Genomic DNA, 27,845 nt, shown 5'->3' on the forward strand with positions numbered 1-27,845 from the left:
ATGGCTCGGGTGGGAGACCTAGGAGTAGCTCCCCGATCCTGGTCTGGGTTGGCTCAGCTCCGGCTGTTGCGGCCACTGGGGTATGAACTAGTGGGTGGAAGACCTCTTTCTCTTTCTGTCTCTTCTTCTCTCTGTAACTCTACCTTTCAAATAAATAAATCTTTTTTAAAAATTTATGTGAAAGGCAGAGTTAGAGAAAGGGATCTTCCGTTGCTGGCTCACTCCCCAAATGGCTGCGTTGTCCAGGGCTGGGCCAGACTGAACCAGGAGCTTCATCCGGGTCTCCCAGGTGGGTGCAGAGACCCAGGTGGGCCATCTTCTGCTGCCTTCTCAGGTGCGTTAGCAGGGAGCTGGATCAGAAGTGGAGCAGCTGGGACTCGAACTAGTGACTACGTGGGATGCTGATGTTACAGGGGATAACTTAACCTGCTGTGCCATAATGCTGGCCCCAAATCCCCAAATATTTAGAACAGACTAAAAAAAAAAGGAAATGAAAGGAAAAAGAAAAAAAATGCTTTTGAAGAGTGTGGGAGGGGGTAGGAGGCAGTGGTGTTGCTGGGCTCCGCCCTGCTCCTGTTTCCTTGGGAGCAGACAACCTTCTCGTCACTGGCGTTTCCATTCCCACGGTCCTGTTCCCCTGTCCGCTGTCTGGTTCAGTCTGCACCCTCAGCGCGTTGTGTGTTTCCCGTGCCAGTCTGCGTGCCTGCTTGAAGTTTCCGTGTAGAAGATCTACCCGCTTTCCTGCTGTGCACTGTAGCAGGCCTGGAGGCAGAGTCCACTCAGCACCCTGGGGGCTGCGTCTGGGCTCTTGGGGAGAACCTTGGCCTTGCAGACCCCTGCTTCAAGTGGGTCCCCCTGGTGGTCTCCAGCTGAATGGCACTCTCACCTTGGTCCCCGCCTCCCCGCCTGCATGCCGGTAGTTGGTAGCTGTCCTGCTGGCTTGGTGGCTCGGCTGACGATGGCTCCCGAGGCTGTGAGCCCTGTTTTTATGCCCAGTTTACTCGTCCACAGATCAACCTTTTTTGTGTTGTCCTCCCCCACCTGCCAGAAGCGCACCATGAAGGACCGCTCCTCCACTCCCCCCTTACATGTTCACGTGGATGAGAACACCCCTGTCCACGTCCACATAAAAAAACTCCCGAGACCATCAGCGACCAGCAGCCAGGTAGGAGCCTGCCAGCGGGGCGAGGTCACAGCGTGGATCAGGGCGACGCCTCCCTGCGTCCACAGGTTTGGGTCACACACGGACGGTGTCTTTGAAGGTCACCTGCCTGGCTAGGTGGTAGGCAGGCTGTCATCCTGGAGTGGCGGCACCAGCCGTGGCCAGAGGAGCCTCCTTGCAGCCACCAAAGTGCCCTGTGGCCAGCTGGGTGTGGAGGTGACCCCGGGTTTGTTCCTTCCCACAGAAATCCCATAAGCGCGGAATGAAAGGGGACACCGTGAATGTGCGGCGGAGTGTCCGGGTGAAAACCAAGGTACCTTGGATGCCCCCTGGAAAGTCATCCGCCCGGCATGTGGGATGCAAGTGGGAGGTAGGCGCAGTCTTGATCCGCCTCTCCTTCTCGGACTGGTCAGGTCCTAGCAGGCCGCGAACTCGGTAGGATTCAGGGGTGGCTGCAGCTGTTGGCGACCTGACGGCCCCGTTCACCGAGCGCCTTGCTGAGCCCTGAGAGCATGTAGACCCTGTGGCAGGTCCTGTGAGCCCACTGGAGAGAGGAGGAAGCCACGGGTCAGAGAGAAGTGCTTTGCCTGGAGTCTCAGGGCGCAGCTGAGCTGGAGTCAGGACCCGAGGCTGTCTCATTGAGGAGGCTGTATTCTTGGCTCTCTGCTTTACAAGAGAGGCGCTACTTGTGTCTCCGCAAGTAACAGCTACAGTGCCTGAAGCACAATTGTGAAAATACACAGCAGACTATACACATCCCAGAAAGCATCGCTCCCTCCGAGGCGCTTCCCATAGCAGCCTGCACATGTATTCCGTAGAGAACATGTGAATCCCTTTTGGAACAATCTCCTAGGGAATCATTGCATTTCAGTGGCCAAGATGACTTAATTGTTTTTTTTTTTTTTAAAGATTTATTTGAGCCGGCGCTGCGGCTCACTAGGCTAATCCTCCGCCTGTGGCGCCAGCTCACCGGGTTCTAGTCCCGATCGGGGTGCCGGATTCTGTCCCAGTTGCTCCTCTTCCAGTCTAGCTCTCTGCTGTGGCCCGGGAGTGCAGTGGAGGATGGCCCAAGTGCTTGGGCCCTGCACCCCATGTGAGACCAGGAGAAGCACCTGGCTCCTGCCATCGGATTAGTGCGGTGCGCCCGCCGCAGTGGCCATTGGAGGGTGAACCAACAGCAAAGGAAGACCTTTCTCTCTCTCTCTCTCACTGTCCACTCTGCCTGTAAAAAAAAAAAAAATTATTTGAAAGGCAGAGTTATAGAGAGGCAGCGAGAGAAAGGTCTTCCATTCCACTGGTTCACTCCCCAGATGGCTGCAATGGCCAGAGCTGAGCTGAAGCCAGGAGCCAGCAGCTTCTTCCAGTCTCCCACATGGGTTCAGAGGCCCAAGCACTTGGACCATCTTCTCCTTTCCCAGGCATGTTGGCCGGAAGCTGGATTGGAAAATGGAGCAGCCAGGACTTGAACCCGGCACCCATATGGGATGCCAGCACTGTAGGCGTTGACTTTACCTGCTACGCCACAGCGCCGGCCTCTGACTTTATTTTTAGGCTCTGCCTTAACATATTTTGCTTGTCCATCTCTGCAGCCACCATTCATCCACTCTGCCATCTGTCCATCTGTCCGTGTAGTAGTTAATCAAGGGCTGTGCGCAGCGCTGCTGGACACTGGGGTCGCAGCTGCACACGAGGCACACGGACCCTCCCAGGGCTTGCAGTCTAGTCAGATGCAGAGGGAAAATTCCAAGATAAGACAAGGCCAACATTTAGGCACAGATCCCAGTACTGTGCAAGGGAAGGACTTGGGACTATTTTACAGTGATGATTCTCTTGAAGATTATCTTATAATTTATTACTTTTAAAAATTATAATTCAAAAATGAAGGTTATTACTCTGAAGTTTACAGTCATTCCTTGATTTATCAATAAGGGACAAAAGTGAGTATGAGCTGTTCTCAGGAATAAATGGAGAATTCTGACCAGTACAAGAAAGCATGAAAGACATTGGGATTGAGATGCTGTCGTGGATTTTTTACTGTGTATACAAGCAATAATATACATTTTACAAATAAAAACAATGGGCTGTCATTTTTATTGAATGGAAGAAAGTTTAAAAGATTGTAAATTTATTAGGAAGTATGTGGGGTATCAATGAACTTTTGTAGATATTCTTTTTCCTTTCTTTAAAAAGTTTTATTTGAAAGGCAGAGTTAGAGAGGGAGAAACAGAGATCTTCCATCCTTTGGTTCACTCCCCAGATAGCCACAATAGCTGGGGCTGGGCCAGGCTGAAGCCAGGAGCCTGGAGCTCCATCCGACTCCCACGTGGGTGCAGGGCCCAAGCGCCTGGGCCGTCCTCTGCTGCCTTCCCAGGCCACTGTCAGGGAGCTGGATGGAGGTGGAGCAGCCGGGGCTCGAACCAGAAGCCATGTGGGATGCCGGCACTGCAGGCATCGTTTTTACCCGCTCCGCCACAGCACCGCCCCTGTAGACGTTCTTGATGGGACCGTGAAACTGATTGAATGGTTCCTGGGGCAGTGTAGCAGGTGCCTGTCTGAACACTGGTTCTGTAGTTTCACTATGGGAATTCATCCTTAACAAGCCACAAAAGGATATAGAAGTCTGTTATAAATTGTCTGCTATGGCATTGTTTATAATAAAGAAAATTTGGTAGCACCTTAAATGTCTAGCGATATGGTGCTGGTTAAATTATGATGCCTCCATACAATGGAGTACCAAACAGCCGTTCAGGATTGAGAGGGGCTGGCGTGGCATAGTGGGTTGAGCTGTCTGCTGTGCTGGCATCCCCTGTGGGTGCCTGTTTGAGTCCTGGCTGCTCTACTTACAATCCAGCTCCCTGCTGATGCACCTGAGAAAGCAGCAGAAGATGGCCCACGTGCTTGGACCCCTGCACCCGCATGGGAGACCCGGAAAAGTTCCTGGCTTTGGATTGGCTCAGCTGCAGCCATTGTGGCCACTTGGGGAGTGAGCCAGCGGATGGAAGACCTCTCCTCCTCCGCCCCTGCCTCTCTAACTCTGCCTTTCAGATTGAGGCAGATATTTATATCCAGTGAAGCACGAAGATGCACGACTGTAGAGTTTGGCCCTGTTTGTACATAAAACGGGTGTTGCTGTTATCTGTGTTTCTGTGCATTGTGTTCATATCTGTTTAACTTTTTAGTTTTTTTTTTTAAAGATTTATTTACGTATTTGCAAGGCAGAGTAACAGGGAAAGAGGGAGAGGTCTTCCATCTGCTGGTTCTCTCCCCAAATGTCCCAGAGGTCAGGACCGAGCCAGGTTGAAGCCAGGAACCAGGAACTCCCTTTGGGTCTCCCACATGGGTGGCAGGGGTCCAAGCACTTGGACCATCTTCTCCTGCTTTCCCAGGAGCATTAGCAGGGAGCTGGATTAGAAGCGGAGGGGCCAGTATTCGAACCGGTGCTTATGTGAGATGCTGGCCTAGCAGGCAGAGCTTAATCCACCACACCACAATGCTGTCCACATGCATAGCATTTTTGGAGGGAGAATGTGTAGGAAGTGGTAAGCAATGATTAACTCTGGAATATGACAGACTTTATGTTTTCTTTTCTGTCTTTTTTTTTTAGTTTTTATTTATTTATTTTTTGACAGGCAGAGTGGACAGTGAGAGAGAGAGAGACAGAGAGAAAGGTCTTCCTTTGCCATTGGTTCACCCTCCAATGGCCGCCACGGCCGGCGCACCTCGCTGATCTGATGGCAGGAGCCAGGTGCTTCTCCTGGTCTCCCATGGGGTGCAGGGCCCAAGCACTTGGGCCATCCTCCACTGCACTCCCTGGCCACAGCAGAGAGCTGGCCTGGAAGAGGGGCAACCGGGACAGAATCCGGCGCCCCAACCAGATCTAGAACCTGGTGTGCTGGCGCCGCAAGGCGGAGGATTAGCCTAGTGAGCCATGGTGCTGGCTTTAATGTTTTCTTATTTTTAAATTTCCATTTATTTGTTTGATTTGAAAAAGAGGTGGAGATCACCCATCTGCTTGTTCAGTTCCTGCATGTCCACCAGTAGCCCAGGCTGGGCCCAGCCAAGGGCAGGAAGCGAGGAACTCAGTCTGGGTCTCCTGTTGGGGGGCATCTCTTGAGCCGTCACCTGCTACCCTCCAGGGTGTGCAGTAGCAGGAAGCTGGAACCCTGCACTCCGATATGGAATGTGGGCATCCCCAGTGGCTGCTGCTGCTGCCGCCTTTTTTTTTTTTTTTTTAAGATTTTATTTATTTATTTATTTGACAGAGTTACAAACAGTGAGAGGGAGAGACAGAGAGAAAGGACTTCCATCCGCTGGTTCACTCCCCAAACGGCCACAACAGGTGGAGCTGGGCCAATCCGAAGCCAGGAGCCAGGAGCCTCTTCTGGGTCTCCCATGTGGGTGCAGGGACCCAGGCACTTGGGCCATCTTCTACTGCTTTCCCAGGCCACAGCAGAGAGCTGGATCGGAAATGGAGCAGCTGGGACTTGAACCCGCACCCACATGGGATGCTGGCACCATAGCTGGCTGCTTTACCCACTATGCCACAGTGCTGGCCCCATAATGTTTTGTTTTTTTTATGGCCTGTTTGAATTTCTTTGTAATATGCATATTATGAGTATATTTTGCAAATAAAATACCTTTTAAACAAGTGAAAATACTGGTAGCTTTCTCAGCGAAGAGATGCTTCCATGAAAACTTTTTTTTTTTAAAGTATTTGTTTATTTTATTTGAAAGGCAGAGTTGCAGAGAGAGGGAGAGAGACCTTCCAACCACTGGTCCATTCCCCAAATGGTTACAACAGCTAGAGTGGCCACAGCTGGACTGGTCTGAAGTCAGGAGTCCTATAGGAGTTTCTTCCAGGCCTCCCACATAGGTCCCACAAGGACTCGGGCCATCTTCCATTGCTTTCCCTGGACATTAGCAGGGAGCTGGATCAGAAGTGGAACAGCCGGGACTCAAATGGGCACTCTGGTGTGGGCTGTGGGCGTCCCAAATGGGAGCCTACTCCACTGCCACAGCACCCCTAGATTATAGACCCCAGATTATAGATTTTTTTTTTTCTGGAGCCTTTTTTTTTTTTTTTTTTTTTTTTGAGACAGGGAGAGAGAGAGAGAGAGAGATGGATCTTCCATCCATTCATTTACTCCCCAGAATGGCTGTAACAGCCAATGCTGGGCCTGGGTGGCAGGGGCCCAAGCACTTGGGGCATCTGCTGCTGCTTTTCTCAGGCCATTAGCAGGGAACCGGATCGGAAATGGAGCAGCTGGGGTATGAAGTGGCACCCAGGTGGGATGCCAGCATTGCAGGCGGTGGCTTTACCCCACTGTGACACAGTGCCAGCCCTCTTTCTGGAGTCTTAAAGTGTTAATGGCGCCGGCACTGTGTCGTTGTGGGCTGAGCCTCCACCTGCAGTGCCGGCCTCCCATCTGGGTGCCAGTTCTAGTCTCGGCTGCTCTTCTTCTGATCCAGCTCTCTGCTGTGGCCTGGGAAAGCAGTAGAAAGTGGCCCAAGTGCTTGGGCCCCTGCACCCGTGTAGGAGATCCAGAGGAAGCTCCTGGCTCCTGGCTTTGGATTGGCTCAGCTCTGGCCATTTTAGCCATTTGGGGAGTGAACCAGTGATTGGAAGACCTTTCTCTCTCCCTCTCCCTCTCTGTGTCTGTAATTCTACCTTTCAAATAAATAAATAAATATTCTTTTGAAAAAGAAGTAAAGTATTATGTAGCTTTGCCTGAACTTTTCTAAAATATTTGTGCATTTTGGGGGTAAGATTTATTTATTTCAAAGGCAGAGTGACAGAGAGATTGGAGAGATCTTTCATCTGTTGGTTCGCTCCCCAAATACCCACAACTTCAGGATAGACCAAGTTGAAGCCAGGAACCTGGAACTCCATTTGTCTCTCTCACACGGGTGGCAGGGACCCCGGCACTTGGTCCGTCCCCCACTGCATCCCAGGCGCTTTAGCTGGAAGCTGGATTGGAAGTGCAGAGTGGGTGGGGCTCACAGTAGGCACCCCAGTGTGGGATGCGGCCTCCCAAGCAGCAGCTTCACCTGTCGTATCATGGTGCCCACCCTTGTACGTTTAAAAAAAAACTTTGCTGATATATATATATATATATGTATGTATCCCTAGATTAAAGATTTACTTATTTATTTGAAAGACAGCTATGCAGAGGCAGAGAGAGAGAGAGAGAGAGAGAGAGAGAGAGAGAGAGAGAGAAAGAAAGGTCTTCCATCTGCTGGTTCATTCCCCAAATAGTCACAATGGCTGGAGCTGAGATGATCCGATTCAAAGCCAGGAGCCAGGAGCTTCTTCCAGGTCTCCCACGTGGGTGCAGGGGCCCAAGTGCTTGGGTCATCTTCCACTGCTTTCCCAGGCCACAGCAGAGAGCTGATTGGGAAGTGGAGCAGCCAGGTCTTGAACTGATGCCCATCTGGGATGCAGGCACTGCAGGTGGCGGCTTTACCCACCATGCCGCAGCGCCAACCGCTTGCTGATATATTTTTTTTTTCATTTTTATTTATTTATTTATTTATTTTTGACAGGCAGAGTGGACAGTGAGAGAGAGAGACAGAGAGAAAGGTCTTCCTTTGCCGTTGGTTCACCCTCCAATGGCTGCCGTGGCTGGCGCACCGCACTGATCCGATGGCAGGAACCAGGTACTTATCCTGGTTTCCCATGGGGTGTAGGGCCCAAGGACTTGGGTCATCCTCCACTGCACTCTCTGGCCACAGCAGAGAGCTGGCCTGGAAGAGGGGCAACCGGGACAGAATCTGGTGCCCCGACCGGGACTAGAACCCGGTGTGCAGGTGCCGCAAGGTGGAGGATTAGCCTGGTGAGCCGCTGGCCTGCTGATATATTTTTGAAACTATTTTCAAGATATCACATCATGAGCATTTTTCTTTGCAATTTTGAAAAACTTAATCCATTTGTTTATTTCACGTACATTTCTAATACTATTTCTAGTATTTTTCTATATGACAATGATTAGTCCTAAGAACTTTATCTCTTTTTAAAAAAAAAAAAAGATTCATTTTATTTCTATGAAAAGCAGAGTTACAGAGACAGTGGGACAAAGAGAAAGGGACCTTCCTTCGCTGGTTCACTTCCCAGATGGCTCCAGCAGGCCAGTGCTGGGCCGGGCCGAAGCCAGGAGCCTACAGCTCCATCCAGGTTCCCCACGTGGGTGGCAGGGGCCCAGGCACTCTGGCAATCTTGTGCTGTTTTCCCATGTGCTAACTGGAACTAACTGGATCAGAAATGGAGCAGCTGAGGCTTGAACCGGCGCTCATGTGGTCACTCACCCTGCTGCCTCACAACACTGACACTGGCCCCAGGACTTCATTTCTTAACATCATTTATCTGATTTTCAGATTTCCCTGTGCGTCTCTGAAGTACCTTTTTGAGCAATTTTATTTACTCCCTTAACTGATCTACTCTCATGCATTCGTTTTTTTTTTTTTTTAAAGACTCATGTATTTGAAAGGCAGAGTTACAGAGAGACAGGGAGACAGAGAGGCCGTCCTGTGTTTCATTCCCCAAATGGCCGCAACATCTGGGACTGGGCCAGGCCGACGCCAGGAGCCTGGAACTGCATCTGGGTCTCCCTGTGGGTGGCGGGGCTTGAGCCAGCCTCTGCTGCTTTCCCAGTGCGTTGGCAGAGAGCTGGATCGTAGGTGCAGCAGCCGGGACTGGAAGCGGGTGCTCATGTGGGATGCCGCTGTCACAGGCGGCAGCTTAACCTCCTGCGCCCCGACGCCCCGACGCCAGCCCCAGCGTTCATGTTCATTTAAGACCCTTTGGACAGACTTCCTTTCTTCTCTGGGCATGAGAAAGCAGATAATGCCCCAAGCTTCTGCCAGCTGTGGGCGTGAATGCTTTTGTCAATTTGTTATGTTCTTTATTGAAAACTTGACGTTGTAACTGAGTTAGAACGTCTCCTCTCGGTGTCAGAAATTCTTTGCAGACAACTTTAAGCGTGCACGGGTAGGCAGTGCTCCGGGAGGGGTGGTGCTCCTCCCCTGGGGCCTGGGGGTGGCCGTTGCGCTGTTCCGGGAAGCCAGCCTGGCATGGCAGTGCGCTGCTGCGTGAGGTGCTGCCTCAGGAGCTTACGTGTCTCTCCCTCCCTGACGTCAGAACCCACCTCACTGCCTGGAGATCACGCCACCGTCGTCAGAAAAGCTGGTGTCAGTGATGCGGCTAAGTGACCTCTCTACAGAGGATGACGACTCGGGTCACTGTAAAATGAACCATTACGATAAGAAGATTGACAGTCTAATGAACGCGGTTGGTTGTCTCAAGTCGGAGGTGAGGGAGGTGGGGGCTGGACCTCTGGTGCCCCGACAATGTACCATTCGGCCCAGGCACATTGCTGGTGGAGCCTTCCCCGGGGCTGACCAGCTCCCCCGGTGCTCCCGGGAGGTAGCTGGCTTGCTCTGGCTGCCAAGGGTCCTCTCTGCGTATGACCTGCCCCCTGCTCTGCTTGGCAGGCCTTTCTGACAGGAAACTGGTGGCATTAGTGTCCCCGTTACAGAGGCGCATCGACTGGGCAGCGGGCCCACGTGTTCCGTTTTACACAGAAGCTCAGTAGAGGCGAAGGACCTTAGGGCTCACTGCTGAGCGTGTCTCGGGTGGGATGTGGCAATGGGATTGGAAACCGAGCCTGCCAGTCTAAGGTCCCCACCCAGGAAGTGGGTGTTCAAGTCCAGGTGCTGGCTGCTAATGTGACTTCACAGTGTCTTTAACCCTCCACCCTGTCCTGGGGGTCCAGGGTGCCCCGGAGAGCCTGGGGCTGGCTGCCTGGCGCCGGGCCCTCCTGCCCCACCTCTCCCATGGTGTGTCCACCGAACCATGGTGTGCAGCTGGGCTCCATCCCCAACCAGTGAGTCACTCAGGCTCTTTCTGCTCCGTCTCCTCGTCTACAGAACGGGGAGACTCAAGCTGTGACGGTCACTCGAGACTGCCTGGCTCGGGGTCTCTGGCTCTCGGGCGGGGGGTGGGGGCTCCATAGCTCTGGGCCCAGCACTGCGGCAGAGAGGAGTCTCCCTCAGCGGCCCTTGCGTGGGTGCCCTTGTGCAGGTCAAGATGCAGAAGGGGGAGCGCCAGATGGCCAAGCGGTTCCTGGAGGAGCGGAAGGAGGAGCTGGAGGAGGTGGCGCACGAGCTGGCCGAGACGGAGCACGAGAACAACCTGCTGAGGCACAACATAGAGCGCATCAAGGAGGAGAAGGACTTCACCGTGTACGCCCGCCCCGCCCCGCCCCGCCCCGCCAGGGCGCCCGAGCCGCCGAGGGGCAGGCTCGGCTCCTGTTCACCCCGTCCCGTGTTCACCGCCTGTGGCCCTTGTGGTTCACACTGTGGGGGGAGCTCTGGGGAGGGTGGGTGTCAGGAAGGAAAGCCAGACGGCAGGGTCGTCCGTGGGGGAGGCGTTTGCCACTGAAGAGTGGAGAGCAGGCCAGAGCCGACGGGCAGAGGGAGAGGTGCCCCGAGGTGGTCCGGGGTCTGCCTCTAGCAGCCACTCTGAGCATCTGGGGTGCACTTTGAAGGTAGTTGGGAGCCAAGGAGGGTTTTAAAAGCAGGGGAGTGGCCCGAGCAGACTGGGGTGGTGACCACGGTGGCTGTCTGGGAGAGGAGCGGGGCCCAGGTGGCATCGTGTCACCTGGAGCGGGGGCCCTGGTCTGGTGCCCCTCCCAGAGGAGCATCCCCGCCCCCACCCATTGTTCCCTGACAAGGGGCAGCCTCTCAGGGCATTGTGAGGCAGCCTCAGAGCTCTGGGCGGGCAGGGCCTGGGGGCTCACGGAGCCCATTGTGAGCTCTGGCGGGCAGGGCCGGGGGGCTCACGGGGGCTCACGGACCCTGTCCTTGTGGCCCCAGGCTTCAGAAGAAACACCTGCAACAGGAGAAGGAGTGCCTCATGTCCAAGCTGGTCGAGGCGGAAATGGACGGAGCCGCGGCCGCCAAGCAAGTCATGGCCCTGAAGGACACCATCGGAAAGCTGAAAACGGTAGGCGGGCAGAGCCGCCCCGGCCCTGGGGTGGGGTGGGGTCTTTACGCAGTCACCAGCTGACTTTATGACATGCCCAGGCTCGGGGGAGGGCAAGCCCAACTGTTCAGCTCCCGCCCCTCCCCCACTCTCATTTGCACGGGAAGGGGGCCTTCACCTTGGCAGCTGACTGTGGGGGCCAGGGCCTCCAGGAGACCTCACCATGGGTCACTCGCAGTCACAGTAGTCGAGGCCTGTGTCTGGTTCCTGCAAGTATCAGCCGCCAGATGCCGCTGTCCTCGCCTCTTCCAGGGAGCCTGCCTGACTGTCCTCAACCACACTGAGCCTCCTGCCCGTCCCTGCAGTCTGCCTCCTCCGGGAAGCCTGCCCTTGACCACCTGGGCCCCGACCGGAGCCGGCTGTCTTTGCCGGGGCTTCCTGGCACCAGCACCTCTGGACCCCGCTGTGGGGCCTGCCTCTTCTCTCTCCCCGCACCTAAGGCTGCCTGCTTGCCTTCCAGGAAAAACAGATGACTTGCACGGACATCAACACCCTCACGAGGCAAAAGGAGCTTCTGCTGCAGAAGCTGAGCACGTTTGAGGAGACCAACCGCACCCTCCGAGACCTGCTGAGGGAGCAGCACTGCAAAGAGGTGACCCCAGGCTGGGCCGGACTCGGGCTCGGGCCGCCACCCTGTCTGCGGGCAGGCGGCGCCGCGGGGGCCCGACCAGAGCGGGCCGGAGGGTTAACGGAATAGTAGACGGGTGCCGTCTTGGTTGTTGAAGCTGGGCCAGGTGCACGGGAGAGACCCTGGGGTCAGGAGGAGAGTGGGCAGTAGGGGGCGTTCAGCCCATTGCAGGGGTCGTGGTGCGTGGCGAAGAGAGCCAGGCCTGGGGTTTTGTGAGACAGAATAATTAGTCGTCGGCAGGCACAAATTATGTGGTATCACTTTGTGCTTTTAAAAGATGTTCTCGGGGTGAGCATCTGGGGCGGCGATTAAGGTACTGCTCGGGATGTTCTCAGCCCATGTTGAAGTGCCTGGGTTTGCATGCCCACTCAGCTTCCAGTTCTGGCCTCTTGCTAATGTGCGTCATGGGAGATAGCAGGCGGAGGAGGGTGGCTCAGGTAATGGGGTCCCTGCCACCCACTGGGAGACCTGGAGTGAGCTTCTGTCCTCTGACATCGGCCTGGCCTGGCCCCACCCCGCCTGTTGTCGGCATTTAAGGAGCAAACTGGTAGATGGGCGGTCTTCTTTCTCTCTGTCTGTCTCTGTCTCTCTGTCTCCCTCCCTTTCAAATAAATAGAATTAGAAAAAGTAGAAAGATCAGTATTCTCTGAGACATGTTGTGAATACCGTTTTTACATTTGTCTTTTCATTATTTTTTTTTTTTTTTTTTTAATTTTTGACAGGCAGAGTGGACAGTGAGAGAGAGAGACAAAGGTCTTCCTTTACCGTTGGTTCACCCTCCAATGGCCGCCGCTGCAGCCGGCGCACCGCGCTGATCCGATGGCAGGAGCCAGGATCCAGATGCTTTTCCTGGTCTCCCATGGGGTGCAGGACCCAAGCACCTGGGCCATCCTCCACTGCACTCCCTGGCCATAGCAGAGAGCTGGCCTGGAAGAGGGACAACCGGGACAGAATCCGGTGCCCCGACCGGGACTAGAACCCGGTGTGCCGGCGCCGCAAGGTGGAGGATTAGCCTATTGAGCCACGGCGCCGGCTGTCTTTTCATTATTTTAAGTTGCCAAGTAGAAACCATTTATCTATCGTGTACAACGTGATGTTTGAAGTGAATGCATTGTGGAATGGCTGCGCGAGCTAATTAACATACGTAGTGCTTGCATGCTCGTTTGTTAGTGGTGAGAATGACTAACCAGCCTCTTGGGCCTTTTCAAGTATATGACGTCAGTGTTAGCCCGTCGCTTTGTTGTAAGTAGGTCTCTGGGACCAGCACCACTCAGCTCCTGGTGCCCTGGCAGCCTCTGTAGGTCCCGGCCAGTGAGGTTGTTCAGGATTCGCCCTCTGCTGGGCCTCTCTTATTTCACTTAGCATAATGTCCTCCAGGCCCGTCCACGCAGTCAAGCACAACAGGGTTTTCCCCCTTTTTATTTTTATTTATTTATTTTATAAATATTTATTTATTTCTTTGAAAGGCAGAGTTACAGAGGGGCAGAGGCAGAGAGAGAGAGAGAGAAGTCTTCCATCCACTGGTTCACTCCCCAGATGGCCGCAAGTGGGTCAGAGCTGCGCCGATCCAAAGGCAGGAGCCAGGAGCTTCCTCCAGGTCTCCCACGTGGGTGCAGGGGCCTAAGGACGTGGGCCATTTTCCACAGCTTTCCTAGGCCACAGCAGAGAGCTGGATGGGAAGTGGAGCAGCCGGGACTTGAACTGGTGCCCATATGGGTACTGGCACAGCAGGCGGTGGCTTTACGCACCATGCCACAGCGCTGGCCCCTCCCCTTTTTACGGCTGAGTAGTGCTCCATAGTGTGCGCGTCTGTGACTTCCTTGCACACCCACATGCTGGTGGCCACGTGGCTGGATTCCGTGCAGCACATCCCACATGATGCTATGTTGGTGAACATCTCTGCGGAGATGATGGTGTACACAGCGTCTTCCGTTGCTCACAGTGAGAGGGTGCCAAGGGTCTCAAAATGCCGACTTCCATGAAATGACTTTTATTTCACTTTAGCATTCTTTATTTTTTAAAAAAACATTGCCAATCTTAATTTTTATTTTAATAAATTAACACAGAATGTATGGGAGCAGGGGCTGGAGTTGTGGCATAATGGGTTAAGGTCCACCTGCAATGCCAGCATCCCGTATGGGTGCTGGTTCGGGTCCTGGCTGCTCCACTTCTGATCCAGCTCTTTGATAATGCACCTGAGAAAGCAGCAGAAGGTGGCCCAAGTGCTTGGGCTCCTGCACCTACATGGAGACCTGGGTGAAGCTCCTGGCTCCTGGCTTCAGCCTGGCTCGGCCCTGTTCATTGCAGCCATCTAGGGAGTGAACCAGCAGATGGAAGGTCTCTGTCCCTTTCTCGGTAACTCTGCCTTTTGAATAAATGAAATAATTTTTAAAAAAGAAAAGAGTATATAGGAGCTAGCATTTGGCGCAGCAGTTAAGTCCCTGCGTGGGTTGCCTGCATCCTGTATCGGCGTGCCTGGTTTGAGTCCCAGCTACTCCGCTTCTAGTCCAGCTTCCTGCTAATTCACACCCTGAGAGGCAGTGCAGGTTGGCTCAAGTTCTTGGGTCCCTGCCATCTACATGGGAGACCTGGATGGAGTTCCAGATTCCTGGCTGTTGTGGGCATTTGAGGAATGAACCAGCTGATGGAAGATCTCTTTCTGTCTCTCTACATCTCAAATGAAATAAAAATAAGTAAATAAAGATGTAGCAATATATAAAGTGGCAGGCTTGTGGCCTAATTTGCAAAATAAAATGTTGTCCATGCAGTTAAATCCCTCATTTCGCTCCACTCACAGTGAACCTTTATCTTGAATGTGGTAGATTTAATCACACGTGTGTACCCCAAGTGACACATACATTGTTTGGCAAATTTTTAAACCTTTTTATGTAAGTGATGATTTTTCCATATGTGTTCTTTTTTTTAAAAGATTTATTTATTTATTTGAAAGAGTTAGAGGGAGAGATGGAGAGCGATCTTCCATCTACTGATTTCGCTCCCCAAATGGCCACAACAGCCAGGGCTGGGTCAGGTCAAAGCCAGGAGCCTGGAACTCCATCCTGGTCTCCAACAAGTGTCACAGGGGCCCAAGGACTTGGGCCATCTTCTGCTGCCTTCCCAGGCCATAGCAGAGAGCTGGATTGGAAGAGGAGCAGCTGGGGCTAGAACCGGCGCCCTTATGGGATGCTGGCATGGTAGGTAGTGGCCTAACCCACTGCACTGTCCGTAAGCATATATGTTCTTCGGAGTTTGCTTTGCTCACTCTGCATCATGTTTACCCTGTTAAGGTCTAAGGTTATGAATTTTCACTGCTGTATTTCACTTTACAGTATGCTGCAATTGGTCTGTTGTTCCGTTGTTGACACTTATGTTTTCAGTTGCTTGGTGTCTACGCATCCGTGTGCTGTCCTGGTGACCCTGAGAATTTCTCGGATATGCTTGTGTCACTTTTACCGCTTAGGGTCAGATTCTTCTCTGAAACACTCGTGCCTGTTTCGTTTCTGGCTTGGTGATTGCCAAGTGGGTGATTCTTATCTCTAAGCCTTAGCTTTCCCACCTATAAAATGGGCTTCATAGCATGCACACGGGTTTCGTCAGGATTAGAGAGGAGGCATGGACAGGGGTGTGCATCCTGGTACCTAACAGGTGCTGGGAGATGGGGGCACTGCTGTGGTTTGTCTTGAAACTGATACCTTCAGAAACCTTGCTCTACCCAGTGTTTCTCCTTTTTGGCTCCTTAGCGTCTATTACTATCCTGGAGCCCACCTCTAATGGGAGATGAAGGGTCAAATAATTTGAACTCTTACCCAGAACAGACGTTGTTCAGTCCAGGCTCGTGTCCCCGGTGCCCCCTGGCACTTAGGACCCCACACACCGCCCTTTCAGGGCCATGGAGTCCAGGTCAGCATCAGGGGATGGCTGCTGAGTACGTGCAGCGTTGCTCTTTGTGGCATGAAAACGTTCTGGACTAGATAGAGGTGGTGGCTGTGTAGTAGCGTAAATGTGCTAAATGCCACTGAATTTCACAATTAAAAGTAATTATAATAGACTGGCACTGTGGCATAGTGGGTTAAGCTTCCATCTGCAGTGTTGGCATCCCATATAGGCACTAGTTCATGTCCCAGCTGCTCCACTTCCAATCCAGCTCTCTGCTGCAGCCTGGGAAAGCAGTGGAGGATGGCCCAAGTGCCTGGGCCCCAGCACCTGCATGGGAGACCCAGAAGAAGCTCCTGGCTCCTGGCTTCAGATGGGCTCAGCTCTAGCCATTGTGGCCACCTGGGGAGTGAACCAGCAGATGGAAGACCTCTCTCCCTCTCTGTCCCTCTCTCTGTCTGTAGCTCTATCTCTCTAATAAATAAATCAAAATCTTTTTTTAAAAAAAGTAATTATAATAGCAAGTTTTACATTATATTTATTTTACTACAGTTTAAAAAAATTAATATACCAAAAGCCATTGCTGTTTTCAGCTTTATTGAGGCATAGCTGACAAATATAAATTATATATGTTTAAGGTGTTCAACAAGATGACTTGATGTGCAGATACAGTCAAGCTAATTAATATCCATTATCTTGAAGAATTACTTTTTTGGTGTGTGATGAGAACTCTAAAGATCCCCTTAGTGAATTTCAAGTGTACAAGAGTGTTATTAACTATAGTCACTGCATTGTACACCTTAAATGGCTGGACTGTATGGCATCCATGTTTTTATCTCCATAAGACTGTTTTTTTTCTATTTTAAAAGATCTATTTATTTTACTTGAAAGGCAGAATTAGAGAGGGAGGGAGAGAGAGAGACAGATATTCCATCCACTGGTTCACTCCCCAAATGGCCTCAACAGCCAGGGCTGAGCTGGGCCAAAGCCAGGAGCCAGGAGCTTCATCCCGGTCTCCCACATGGGTGCAAGGGCCAAAGCACTTGGGCCAGCTCCACTGCTTTCCCAGGTGCGTTAGCAGGGAGCTGAATCAGAAGAGGAGCACCAGGACTTGAACTGGCACCCATATGGGATGCCGGCCCGGCATTGCAAGCCGCTACGCCACAGCAGTGGCCCTCATCAGATTGGTTTTTAAAAATTAAGTTGCAGCATGTGAATGCAGTGTGATGTCATCTTTGTAGAATGCAGTGTGATGTCATCTTTATGGAATGCAGTGTGATGTCATTTTTATGGAATGCAGTGTGATGTCATTTTTATGGAATGCAGTGTGATGTCATCTTTGTGAAATTCCCTGTGTCTTTCCCGTCCTGTGAAGCCGGAGGGTGCACTCCGGGCGCAGCGATGTGCGAGGGCACAGAGCAGGGGCTGCCAGGGCCCGGTCAGACTAGCTACGGGAGAGGGCTCGGGGGGTGTGGGCGGGACCTAGGCTTTCTTGGTGTTCGCTGATTTCTTATTCTAACATTGGCAGTGGTGTTTGGAGAACCGTGGGTTGTGGACGTCTGGGTTGTTGCTCAATGACCCGGCTCTCTCTCCCTCTCCTTTCCTCCAAGGATTCCGAAAGACTAATGGAGCAACAAGGAGCACTGCTGAAGCGGCTGGCGGAGGCCGACTCCGAGAAAGCGGTAACTGTAGCACCCCGGCAGGCCTCGCGGGCCCAGTAGCCAGAGGGCTCGGTGCCGAATCCGGGCCGGAGGGGGAGCCCTGCTCTGGCTTTGCTCTGGTCTTAGTGTCCTGACGGGCACGGGAACTGAAGTCTCTGGTCTTGCCTGCTCCTTGGGGCTGTGGTTAGCCGCCTGGAAGCTCGAGGCGCAAGGCTGGCCAACAGTGTGGGGGCCCTGGTGCTTGTCCACCTGCTGTACCACAATGCATTTACAAATCACCAGGGCCTGGGATCCCACGTCCCCTATTTGTATTAGGGATTCACAGCCTTCAAAAAGTAGATGCTTTTCTACTTAACGGTTCCAATTCTAGACTTTTACAGCACATTCCAGTCTGTTACATGGACTCTTTCTTTCCTCAAGATGAAAATGGGGGGAGAAATGATAAGGGCTTGGTTCTCTGTCCGGATAAATCTGGGAAACTCTCGGCGGCTGGAACAAGCAGGCTTCTTAACTCCGAGACTGCTGGAGCTTTGAAGGCTGATGCCCTCGGTGGGTCTCCAGGAGAGGGAAGGAGGTGCAGGCCCAGTTCTCTTCGTGTGGCCTTGGCCTTGAGGCCCAGCTGAGTCACTAGGAAGGGGTGGAGCTTCGGCAGTTGTGCTGAGCCTGCCCAAACCGCATCCCCAGCTCCAGAGGCTCCCTGATGGCCACGCATCAGTAACTTGAGACATGAGTGCCTGTTTCAGGAGTGTGCGAGGCTTGATCACGGGGTGGCACATGTGAGCTTGCAGTTACAGAACAGCAGACTTGGGACTTAGCGTACAGACACAGTGGGTTTTGGTGATTCTTTAGAGATTTTTGGTTGTTAAAGTTTTCTACATTAATATTACCTTTTAAAAATTGCAAAATAAATACATGTTCAGTGTTTAAGAAAAATTTTAAATACATAAGTGGAGTGCTTCCTACCTCTCCCTGATGCGGAACCAGTGTGTCTGGGACCACGGGCTCCGAGGGCCAAGACGTGAGGAGCTTCTCTTCCCGGGCTGGGCCTCTTTGCCTCCCAGGGGCGCGAGACAGTGTGCGTGCGCGTGACAGTGTGCCTTCTCTCCCAGCGCCTGCTGTTAATGCTGCAAGACAAGGACAAGGAGGTGGAAGAGCTCCTGCAGGAGATACAGTGTGAGAAGGTGCCGTCCCCAGCGCGCGTGCCTCTGCGCGAGCTGGTGGGGCGTGGTGGGTCTGCAGAGAGCTGGCCCTGCCACCCGGCTCCCTCACTTCTCCCGTCTCTCCCAAGGCTCAAGCAAAGACAGCGTCTGAGCTTTCCAAGTCCATGGAGTCCATGCGTGGGCATTTGCAGGCGCAGCTTCGGTGCAAGGAGGCCGAGAACAGCCGCCTGTGCATGCAGATCAAGGTAGCTGCTGGCCCACAGGAGGGCTGGGGGAGGCAGGCCTGGCCCCAGGGGTGCCGCTTGGGTCAGCTGCTGCCGCCGAAGCCCTGAGGCTTTTGCCAGACTCTGGGACAGTGGCGAGGGCAGTGAGCAGAGAAGCCTGCAGCGGTGACGGGTTGGGTGCCGTGCCCTGGCCCTCAGTGTAACTGAGAATGGGGAATTCTCACATGCTCCCAGCTCTGAGTGACGGAGAGGGCCTGGATGTCGGGAGGGATTCCAGAGGAGTTATGTCCCACATCAAGACCTGAAGGGCTGGGAGATCCAGGAGGGTCTGTGGGCGCTCTGGCCTACCCAGGGGAGCCCAGAGCCTCACGGCCTTCATGCCCTGTTTGGCTCCCCTTTCCCCTGACCTCCCCTCCCCCTGCTTTGCCTGCCTCCGCCCTCCCTCTCCTCCCGCTGCCCAGAACCTGGAACGAAGTGGGAACCAGCACAAGGCAGAAGTGGAAGCCATCATGGAGCAGCTGAAGGAGCTGAAGCAGAAGGGAGACCGCGACAAGGAGGCCCTGAAGAAGGCCATCCGGGCCCAGAAGGAGCGGGCCGAGAAGAGCGAGGAGTACGCCGAGCAGCTGCACGTGCAACTCGCCGACAAGGTGGCGGGCGGGCGGCCGAGGGGGCGGGGCGGGGAGGATGATTGATGGCCAGAGGTGTGAGCGGGCTGGGAAGGTGGCCGGCTGGGGGCGGGGAGGTGGGCAGCTGGAGATGAGTGGGGGTCTGTGGACTGCGTAGCTGCATCCACACTGTGGGCGAGGACGATGGCTCCGGAGGACCTGCTGGCAGTCGGAGCACAGCTGGCCTCCCTGTGGCTCCTGGCCTTCTCCAGGGAGGCGACATGGAGTGAGGTTCAGGCTGCCAGAGCGAGGAGCTGAGGAGCGCCCTGGCCTGGCCCCTGCAGCCTGGGCAGGCACCAGACTGACGGCCGCCGTCCGCCGTCCCTCGTTCCCAGGATCTGTATGTTGCTGAAGCTTTATCTACTCTGGAGTCGTGGAGGAGCCGCTACAACCAGGTGGTGAAAGACAAGGGAGACCTCGAGCTGGAAATTATTGTCCTGAACGAGTACGTCCTCGCGTTCGGAAGGGAGCCCACTGAGGGACTTGGGTGTGCGAGTGGAGGGGCCTGGCCACTCGAGGCAGGCCACGTGCTCCTGAGGGTGCCACGGTCTCTCCCAGTCAGGGGCTGCCCTGGACTGAGACGTGGGGTCAGCTGGGCTCCCTGGTTGGAGGTGAGGTCCTAACACTGGCAGGTGCGTGGAGGGGCCCCGTGTTTGTGGTCACAGAGGCTGGGCCTGGCCCCTGTACGCTGGTCCCCTCATTCCTCTGCTTAGAGAATGGGGCAGCTGGCGGTCCCTGTGTCTTCTCTTGGTTGTCTGCCCAGTGATGGCAACTGGTTTGTTTGTTTGTTTAAGGATTTATTTATTTATTTGAAAGGCAGAGTTATAGAGAGGGAGAGGAAGAAACAAAGTTTCATCTACTGGTTCACTTCCCAGATGGCCATAATGGCCCCGGCTGGGCCAGACTTAAGCCAGGAGCCTGGAACTCCATCCAGGTCTCCCACATGGGTGGCAGTGGCCCAAGCACTTTGGCCACCTTCCACCGTTTTCCCAGATGCATTGTCCCTGGTCCAAGTCTCCAGGGAGTGTCTCAGGCTCAGGGGAGGATTGGAATGGACACACCCATCATAGCAAGTCATCGCCTAAGGCTACCATAAACAGCTTCTTAGAGGGAGTGGTGTGGGAGATGATTTTTTTTTTTAAATGTCTGTTTATTTTCTTCTGTTTGAGAGGCAGCGTGAGCCGGAGCCGCGGCTCACTAGGCTAATCCTCCGCCTTGCAGCGCCGGCACACCGGGTTCTAGTCCTGGTCGGGGCACCGGATTCTGTCCCGGTTGCCCCTCTTCCAGGCCAGCTCTCTGCTGTGGCCCGGGAGTGCAGTGGAGGATGGCCCAAGTGCTTGGGCCCTGCACCCCATGGGAGACCAGGAGAAGTACCTGGCTCCTGCCTTCGGATCAGCGTGGTGCGCCGGCCGCAGCGGCCATTGGAGGGTGAACCAATGGCAAAGGAAGACCTTTCTCTCTGTCTCTCTCTCTCACTGTCCACTCTGCCTGCCTGTCCAAAAAAAAAAAAAAAAAAAAAGAAATACAGAGACAGACACACAGAAAGAGAGCGGTCTTCCATCTGCTGGTTACCATCCCAAATGGTTGCAATGGCTGGGGCTGGGCCAGGCTGAAGCCAGGAGCCTGGAACTCCATCTGGGTCTCCCACATGCATGGCCGGGGCCCAAGTGCTTGAGCTTTTATCTGCTGCCTCCCGGTGTGTAGCCAGGGCACAGAATGACACTCTGATATGGGATGTGGGCGACCCCAAGCAGTAAGTTAACCCGCTACTCCACACACCTGCCCCATGGGAGACAAATCTTAAAAGAACATTGTGGGGACAGGCACGGAAGGCCGCAGCAGCAATGGCACAAGGCAGGCAGTGCAGCGCTGCTCTGCTTGGGGGCGGGGCAGCAAGCAGGCAGCGTGCCAGGAGGCGGGAGCTGGCCTGGGTAGGGCACTTGGTCCCCTTCACACAAAGCCCCGGGCCCCTCGGAGCCTGTGGAGTTGATTCTGTCTCTCTCCACTTTGCTGCGCCCTTCCAGCCGGGTGACAGATCTTGTAAACCAACAACAAACCTTGGAGGAGAAGATGCGGGAAGACCGGGACAGCTTGGTGGAGAGACTACACCGTCAGACGGCCGAGTATTCCGCATTCAAGCTGGAGAACGAGAGGCTGAAGGTGTGCAGCGGGACCCAGGGCCTGGGCAGCTGGGGGAGGGGGCGGGGCAGGCAGGAGCCAGAGCTCTCCAGAGGCCTGGAGGCCAAGTGCGGGTAAGCTGGGGAGCCCTCTGGGCAGAAAGGCCTGGATGCTGGGCCTGGGCGAGACAGTTGGGTTCGTCTTAGGTTGCTGCAGTTTCCTTGGCGGGAAGAAGTGAGGTCTTTGTGAGAGTGGGCAGGGAGGCTGAGGTTTACAGAGAGGGAGACAGAGAGGGACCAGGTTTCCTGCCAAGATTTTGCCCAAGGAAGAGCTGGAATTGGGATTTGAACCTGGGTCTGACTCTTGAGGCCTGGCTGTTATGGTCTGCCTGTGCACCCTCACAGCGCAGCACAGGGAGAGGCACTGGACAAGGTTGTCACTGCGGAGCCAGGTTTGATCTTGATGTTTTTATTGATCGGGGCCAATGATTTTGTTTTTTGTTGTTTAAAAAAGTTCACATATGCTACAATTTTCATAAAGTGAATACACTTTGTCTCTCAATGGCTTTTTATTTATTTTTAATGTCTTTTTAAAAAATATTTATTTATTTGAAAGGCAGAGTTACAGAGAGATAAGGAGAGACAGATATATCTTTCTTTTTATCTGATGGTTCAAATGACCGCAGTGGGTGGGATTGGGCCAGGCTGAAGCCGGGAGTTCATCTGGGTCTTCCCCATGAGTGCAGGGGCCCAAGGACTGGGGCCGTCTTCTACTGCCTTCCCAGGCGCTTTAGCAGGGAGCTGGATCTGAAGTGGAGCAGCCGGGACTCAAACAGGTGCTTATATGGGATGCCGGCTGTGTAGGCAGTGGCTTAATCAGCTACGCCACAGCCATGGCCCCTCTCAATAACTTTTTTTTTTTTTTAATGTTTATTTGAAAGGCAGAGTGACAGGGAGAGACAGAGAGAGAGAGATCTTCCATCTGCTGGTTCACTCACCAGTTGGCTGCAGTGGCCAGGGCTGGGCCAGGCTGAAGCCAGGAAGCAGGACTTTATCTGGATCTCCCATGTGGGTGCAGAGGCTCAGGCACTTGGGCCACTCCCACTGCTTTCCCAGGCGCCTTAGCAGGGACCTGGATCAGAAGAGGAGCAGTTAGGAAGCTGGCATTGCAGGAGGCGGCTTAACCTTCAAGCTACAACATTGGCCCTTTCACCCTCCCAATCACTTTTTTGTTGTTGTTGTTGTTGGTTTTATTTATTTATTTGAAAGTCAGAGTTACACAGAGAGAGGAGAGGCAGAGAGAGAGAGAGAAAGAGGGGTCTTCATCTGCTGGTTCACTCCCCAGATGGCCACAACGGCCGGAGCTGCACTGATCTGAAGCCAGGAGCTTCTTCCAGTCTCCCATGTGGGTGCAGGGGCCCAAGGACCTGGGCCAATTTCTACTGCTTTCCCAAGCCATAGCAGGGAGCTGTATCGGAAGAGGTGCAGCCAGGATTAGAACCAGCGCCCACGTGGGATACCAGTGCTTCAGGCCAGGGTGTTAACCCACTGTGTCACAGCACCAGACTTTCCCAATCACTTTTTTTTTTAAAATTTTTAATTTTTATTTTTTTGACAGGCAGAGTGGACAGTGAGAGAGACAGAGAGAGAGGTCTTCCTTTTGCCGTTGGTTCACCCTCCAATGGCCGCCACAGCCGGCGCACCGCGCTGATCCGATGGCAGGAGCCAGGTGCTTCTCCTGGTCTCCCATGGGGTGCAGGGCCCAAGCACTTGGGCCATCCTCCACTGCACTCCCGGGCCACAGCAGAGAGCTGGCCTGGAAGAGGGGCAACCGGGACAGAATCCGGCGCCCCGACCGGGACTAGAACATGGTGTGCCGGCGCCGCAAGGCAGAGGATTAGCCTAGTGAGCCGCGGCACCGGCCTCCCAATCACTTTTTTTTTTTTTTTTTTGACAGGCAGAATGGACAGTGAGAGAGAGAGACAGAGAGAAAGGTCTTCCTTTGCCGTTGGTTCACCCTCCAATGGCCACCGCAGCCGGCGCGCTGCGGCTGGTGCACCGCGCTGATCCGATGGCAGGAGCCAGGAGCCAGGTGCTTCTCCTGGTCTCCCATGGGGTGCAGGGCCCAAGCACCTGGGCCATCCTCCACTGCACTCCCTGGCCACAGCAGAGAGCTGGCCTGGAAGAGGGGCAACCGGGACAGAATCCGGCGCCCCGACCGGGACTAGAACCTGGTGTGCCGGCGCCGCTAGGCGGAGGATTAGCCTAGTGAGCCGCGGCGCCGGCCCCAATCACTTTTGATTGAACCTAACAGCCCCCTCTTACTAATGCCCCTGCAGAGGTAATCACTATCCTGATTTCTTTTTAAAAATTTTATTTATTTATTTGAAAGGCAGTTATAGAGAAGGAGAGACAGAGAGGCCTTCCATCTGTTGGTTCACTCCCCAAATGGTGACAATTGCTGTGGCTGGGCCAGGCTGAAGCGAGGAGCCTAGACTCCGTGTATGTCTCTCACGTGGGTGCAGGGGCCCAAGGACTTGGGCCAGGTCCTTGGCACATTAGCAGGGAGCTAAGTCAGAAGTGGAGCAGCAGGGACTGAGGGACTGGAACCAGCACCCACATGGGATGCCAGCACTGCAGGTGGAGGCCTAAGTTAGCCTGCTGCTCCACAGTGCCAGCCCCAGGTGTCACGGATTAGTCCCCTTGTGATCTCTGAGCTGGAGTTGTGTAGATATGCACATAGCAGGTGTTGACAGGTGTCCTGCTGTGTGGTGGTGTAGCTCATTTTCAGTGCTGTGCCGTGAAGCCTCTACGTCACACTGGGCTGTTCCCATAATACTGCTGTGGGCATATTTGTGGTTTTCTTTTTTTTTTTTTATTTTTTTTTTATTTTTGACAGGCAGAGTGGACAGTGAGAGAGAGAGACAGAGAGAGAAAGGTCTTCCTTTGCCGTTGGTTCACCCTCCAATGGCCGCTGCTGCAGCCGGCGCACCGCGCTGATCCGATGGCAGGAGCCAGGATCCTGGTGCTTTTCCTGGTCTCCCATGGGGTGCAGGGCCCAAGCACCTGGGCCATCTTCCACTGCACTCCCTGGCCACAGCAGAGAGCTGGCCTGGAAGAGGGGCAACCGGGACAGAATCCGGCGCCCCGACCGGGACTAGAACCCGGTGTGCCGGCGCCGCAAGGTGGAGGATTAGCCTATTGAGCCACGGCGCCGGCTCTGTGGTTTTCTTTTTAAAGACATTTTTATTTACTTCAAAGGCAGAGAGAGCCAGAGAGGTCTTTTGCTGGTTCACTCCCCAAAGTGCTGCACCAGCCAGAGCTGGGCCACGCCGAAGCCAGGAGCCGGGAGCTCCATCCAGGTCTCCCTCGTGGGTGGCAGGGACTCAGCACTGGGCCCTTCTGCTGTTCCCCAGTGCCATTAGCAGGGAGCAGGTGCCTGAGTGAGTCCTGGCAGGTGTGTGCAGACACTGAGGTAATGCACACCTTCACACTTGCACGGGCGAGGGGAGAGCGACAGCTGCCCCATGGCAGCGCATGGCGCTGTCGAGCGTTTTCATATAGTCAGGCTGGGACTTTAACCCGCTGTGCTACAGTACCAGCCCCATGGACAGCTTTTTTTTTTTTTTTTTTTTTTTTTTAAGATTTATTTATTTGAAAGGCAAAGTTCCACAGAGGCAGAGAGAGAGAGAGAGAGAGAGAGAGAGGAGTCTTCCATCTGATGGTTCACTCCCCAAATGGTCACAAGCGGCCAGAGCTGAGCTGATCCAAAGCCAGGAACTAGGAGCTTCTTACGGGTCTCCCACGAGGGTGCAGGGGCCCAAGGACTTGGGCCATCTTCTACTGCTTTCCCAGGCCACAGCAGAGAGCTGGATCGGAAGTGGAGCAGCCGGGACTCCATCTGGTGCCCATATGGGATGCCAGTGCTGTGGGTGTGGCTTTACCTGCAACGCCACAGCACTGGCTCCCATGGACATCTCTTTAGGTCAGCTCTTGAAGTCTTCTTAAGTGACAGCTGCACATTGTACCATGTTGAGACACCATGACTAGTGTTGCCCAGCTCAGGTGAGCCCTTGAGTTATAGGAGGACCTGCTGACCTGAGAAGGTGTTTACAAGCCATTGATAACTTCATAAGCATGTTCTGCCCTCCTTCGAATAAGTAAAAAGTCAGTTGCAAGCACTAAGTGTAACCCCATCCTTGTCGAGAAGAACGAAAATGCTACGCAGCTGTAGGTGTGTGGCCTCCTCGGGCCTTCCACGTGTGGTTAGCGTGGCTTGGTCTGAGCTCCGTGTGCATGAATGCGTACAGACGCTTCCCAACTACGCGGAAGTCAGTGATTAGCATCTGTACCCAGTTAGGAGTCAGTCCAGTGCCTCTGGGGAAGCCTCGTGGTGTGTGAGAGCAGGGGCCTTTCCACTGCTGGTTCCTTGGGAGAGGGTTGGCTTAGGGAGGGCCGCCTGAGCCGGAACCTACTGTTGGTTACACGTGAGCCACCCTTCCAGGCTAGCTTTGCCCCAATGGAGGACAAGCTCAACCAGGCACACATCGAGGTCCAGCAGCTGAAGGCATCGGTGAAGAACTACGAGGGGATGATTGACAACTATAAGAGTCAGGTAGGCCTCTCGCAGCCCCTCCGGGAAGGATGGGGCACGAAGGTGGGTCTCACCCAGACTCGGCCCTGCCCGAGGCGGCTCACTGGGCTGTGGCTTTGCAGGTGATGAAGACGAGGTTGGAGGCTGACGAGGTGGCTGCCCAGTTAGAGCGCTGTGACAAAGAGAACAAGATCCTGAAAGACGAGATGAACAAGGAGATCGAGGCGGTACTGCCCCCTCCCCGTCCCGGCCCCCCCCCCCCCCCGCCATGTCTGACTCTGCGACTGTGATCTGCCCTCGTTTGCCCTTGACCCCACCTGCCTCCACAAGATGGGCTGAGTGCCCTGTGGGCTGGCCCCCTGCCACGTACGCACCCTCTCTCCCCTCTTCTTACACGTCTCCCTCCTCCCCATCTGCCGCTTCACCCTTTTCTTAACCTTCACCCTCTGAAATTTCCTTACAAAAACACAAAAGTTAAAACAAAAACCCCTCCTACTTGGAGCATCCCAGTGAACTCAGGTATGCAGGTCTTTCACATGCCCATGTCTTTATTTTTTGACAACTTCCCCTTCCCAAAGAGCCATATTCCTGTAGAGGAGTGGACTACACTGGACTACAGTAGCCATCTTAGCCTGGCATAGCCTTGGAGATGAGTCCAGTCCAGGCTCGGCCACCAGCTTGTTTCATAACCGTGGGCGACTCACTGCCCGTCTCAGGTCCCCAGTTGTCACCTGTTATGTACAAGGATGGACCCAGACCAGCTAGCTCTCACCTTGACCTCTGACCTGGGGTGTGAACTATGCCAGACTTCATTCATGGCCTTCCTGGTCTTGGCTGCCTGGCCCAGAGCAATGTCCTCACCCGGTGACGGCAGCACCTACTCTGTGGGTTATTGACCAGATGAAATGAGCATCTTCGGGAAGCCCTTCGCACAGGCCGGGTCCCGGTGTTCACTGCGTGGCTGAGTGAATGTCGAGTTGAAGTCAGGCTGGGAGCAGCTAGAAACTTGCTAAGAGGCCTCTGATGAGGGCAGGCCACACTCCTGCCTGTGGATTGTCCCCGCCCTAACTCCAGAACACTGCCCGGCCCCGTCGGCAGCCGGGCCCTTCCTGACGGTGTCTCTGTTCCCCGCCCCAGGCTCGGCGGCAGTTCCAGTCCCAGCTGGCTGACCTTCAGCAACTGCCTGACATCCTCAAGATCACGGAGGCTAAGCTGGCCGAGTGCCAAGACCAGCTGCAGGGCTATGAGAGGAAGAACATTGACCTCACAGCCATCATATCAGACCTGCGCAGCCGGGTAAGGGACTGGCAGAAAGGGTCCCACGAACTGGCCCGAGCAGGGGCCCGCTTACCAAGATGAGCTGCACGCCCCCAGGGAGGACCACTTCCTTTTCCTTGGCTGCTGCTTTCTGAAAGTGAGCTATCATCAGTGCTGTGAAATAAAGTCTGGTGTGCCAAATGTCTTGTGTTTGCACCAAGTGATTGTAGTGTCGGAGCCGCCCCTCGCCTGGAGCCGCTGGCCCTCCTGCTGTCGCCCCTGCTGAGCTCATCGCTGCCCTCAGCCCCTCGGCCTCCGCCTGCTGCACGCTCGCTTTTCCTGCGCCTTGTCTGGCTCACCTGCCCCTCCTTCCTTCACAGATCCACTGCCTGAGAAGCAAGTGTTTCCTTCCCCCAGAAGCCTCTGGGTTGTGGGGATCCTGCTGCCTGTGGTGTCCAGGAAATC

General features: G+C 54.3%; 1 protein-coding gene across 1 annotated transcript; it reads left to right on the forward strand.

The window, feature by feature from the left end:
* Positions 1-1,418: 1,418 nt before the first annotated feature.
* Positions 1,419-27,581, forward strand: ODF2 (outer dense fiber of sperm tails 2; the record flags this gene model as incomplete). Its single annotated transcript, NM_001082046.1, is given in 14 exon segments — positions 1,419-1,475; positions 9,297-9,467; positions 10,239-10,399; positions 11,033-11,162; positions 11,662-11,793; positions 17,313-17,384; positions 18,473-18,544; positions 18,652-18,768; positions 19,209-19,394; positions 19,748-19,857; positions 21,437-21,572; positions 26,034-26,144; positions 26,246-26,350; positions 27,261-27,581. Coding segments are annotated over 14 exon segments (1,782 nt in total), but the record flags the coding sequence as incomplete, so codon positions are not given.
* Positions 27,582-27,845: the final 264 nt, after the last annotated feature.

The sequence above is a fragment of the Oryctolagus cuniculus genome, chromosome 1 (genome assembly GCF_964237555.1).
Source record: "Oryctolagus cuniculus chromosome 1, mOryCun1.1, whole genome shotgun sequence".
NCBI lineage: Eukaryota > Metazoa > Chordata > Mammalia > Lagomorpha > Leporidae > Oryctolagus > Oryctolagus cuniculus.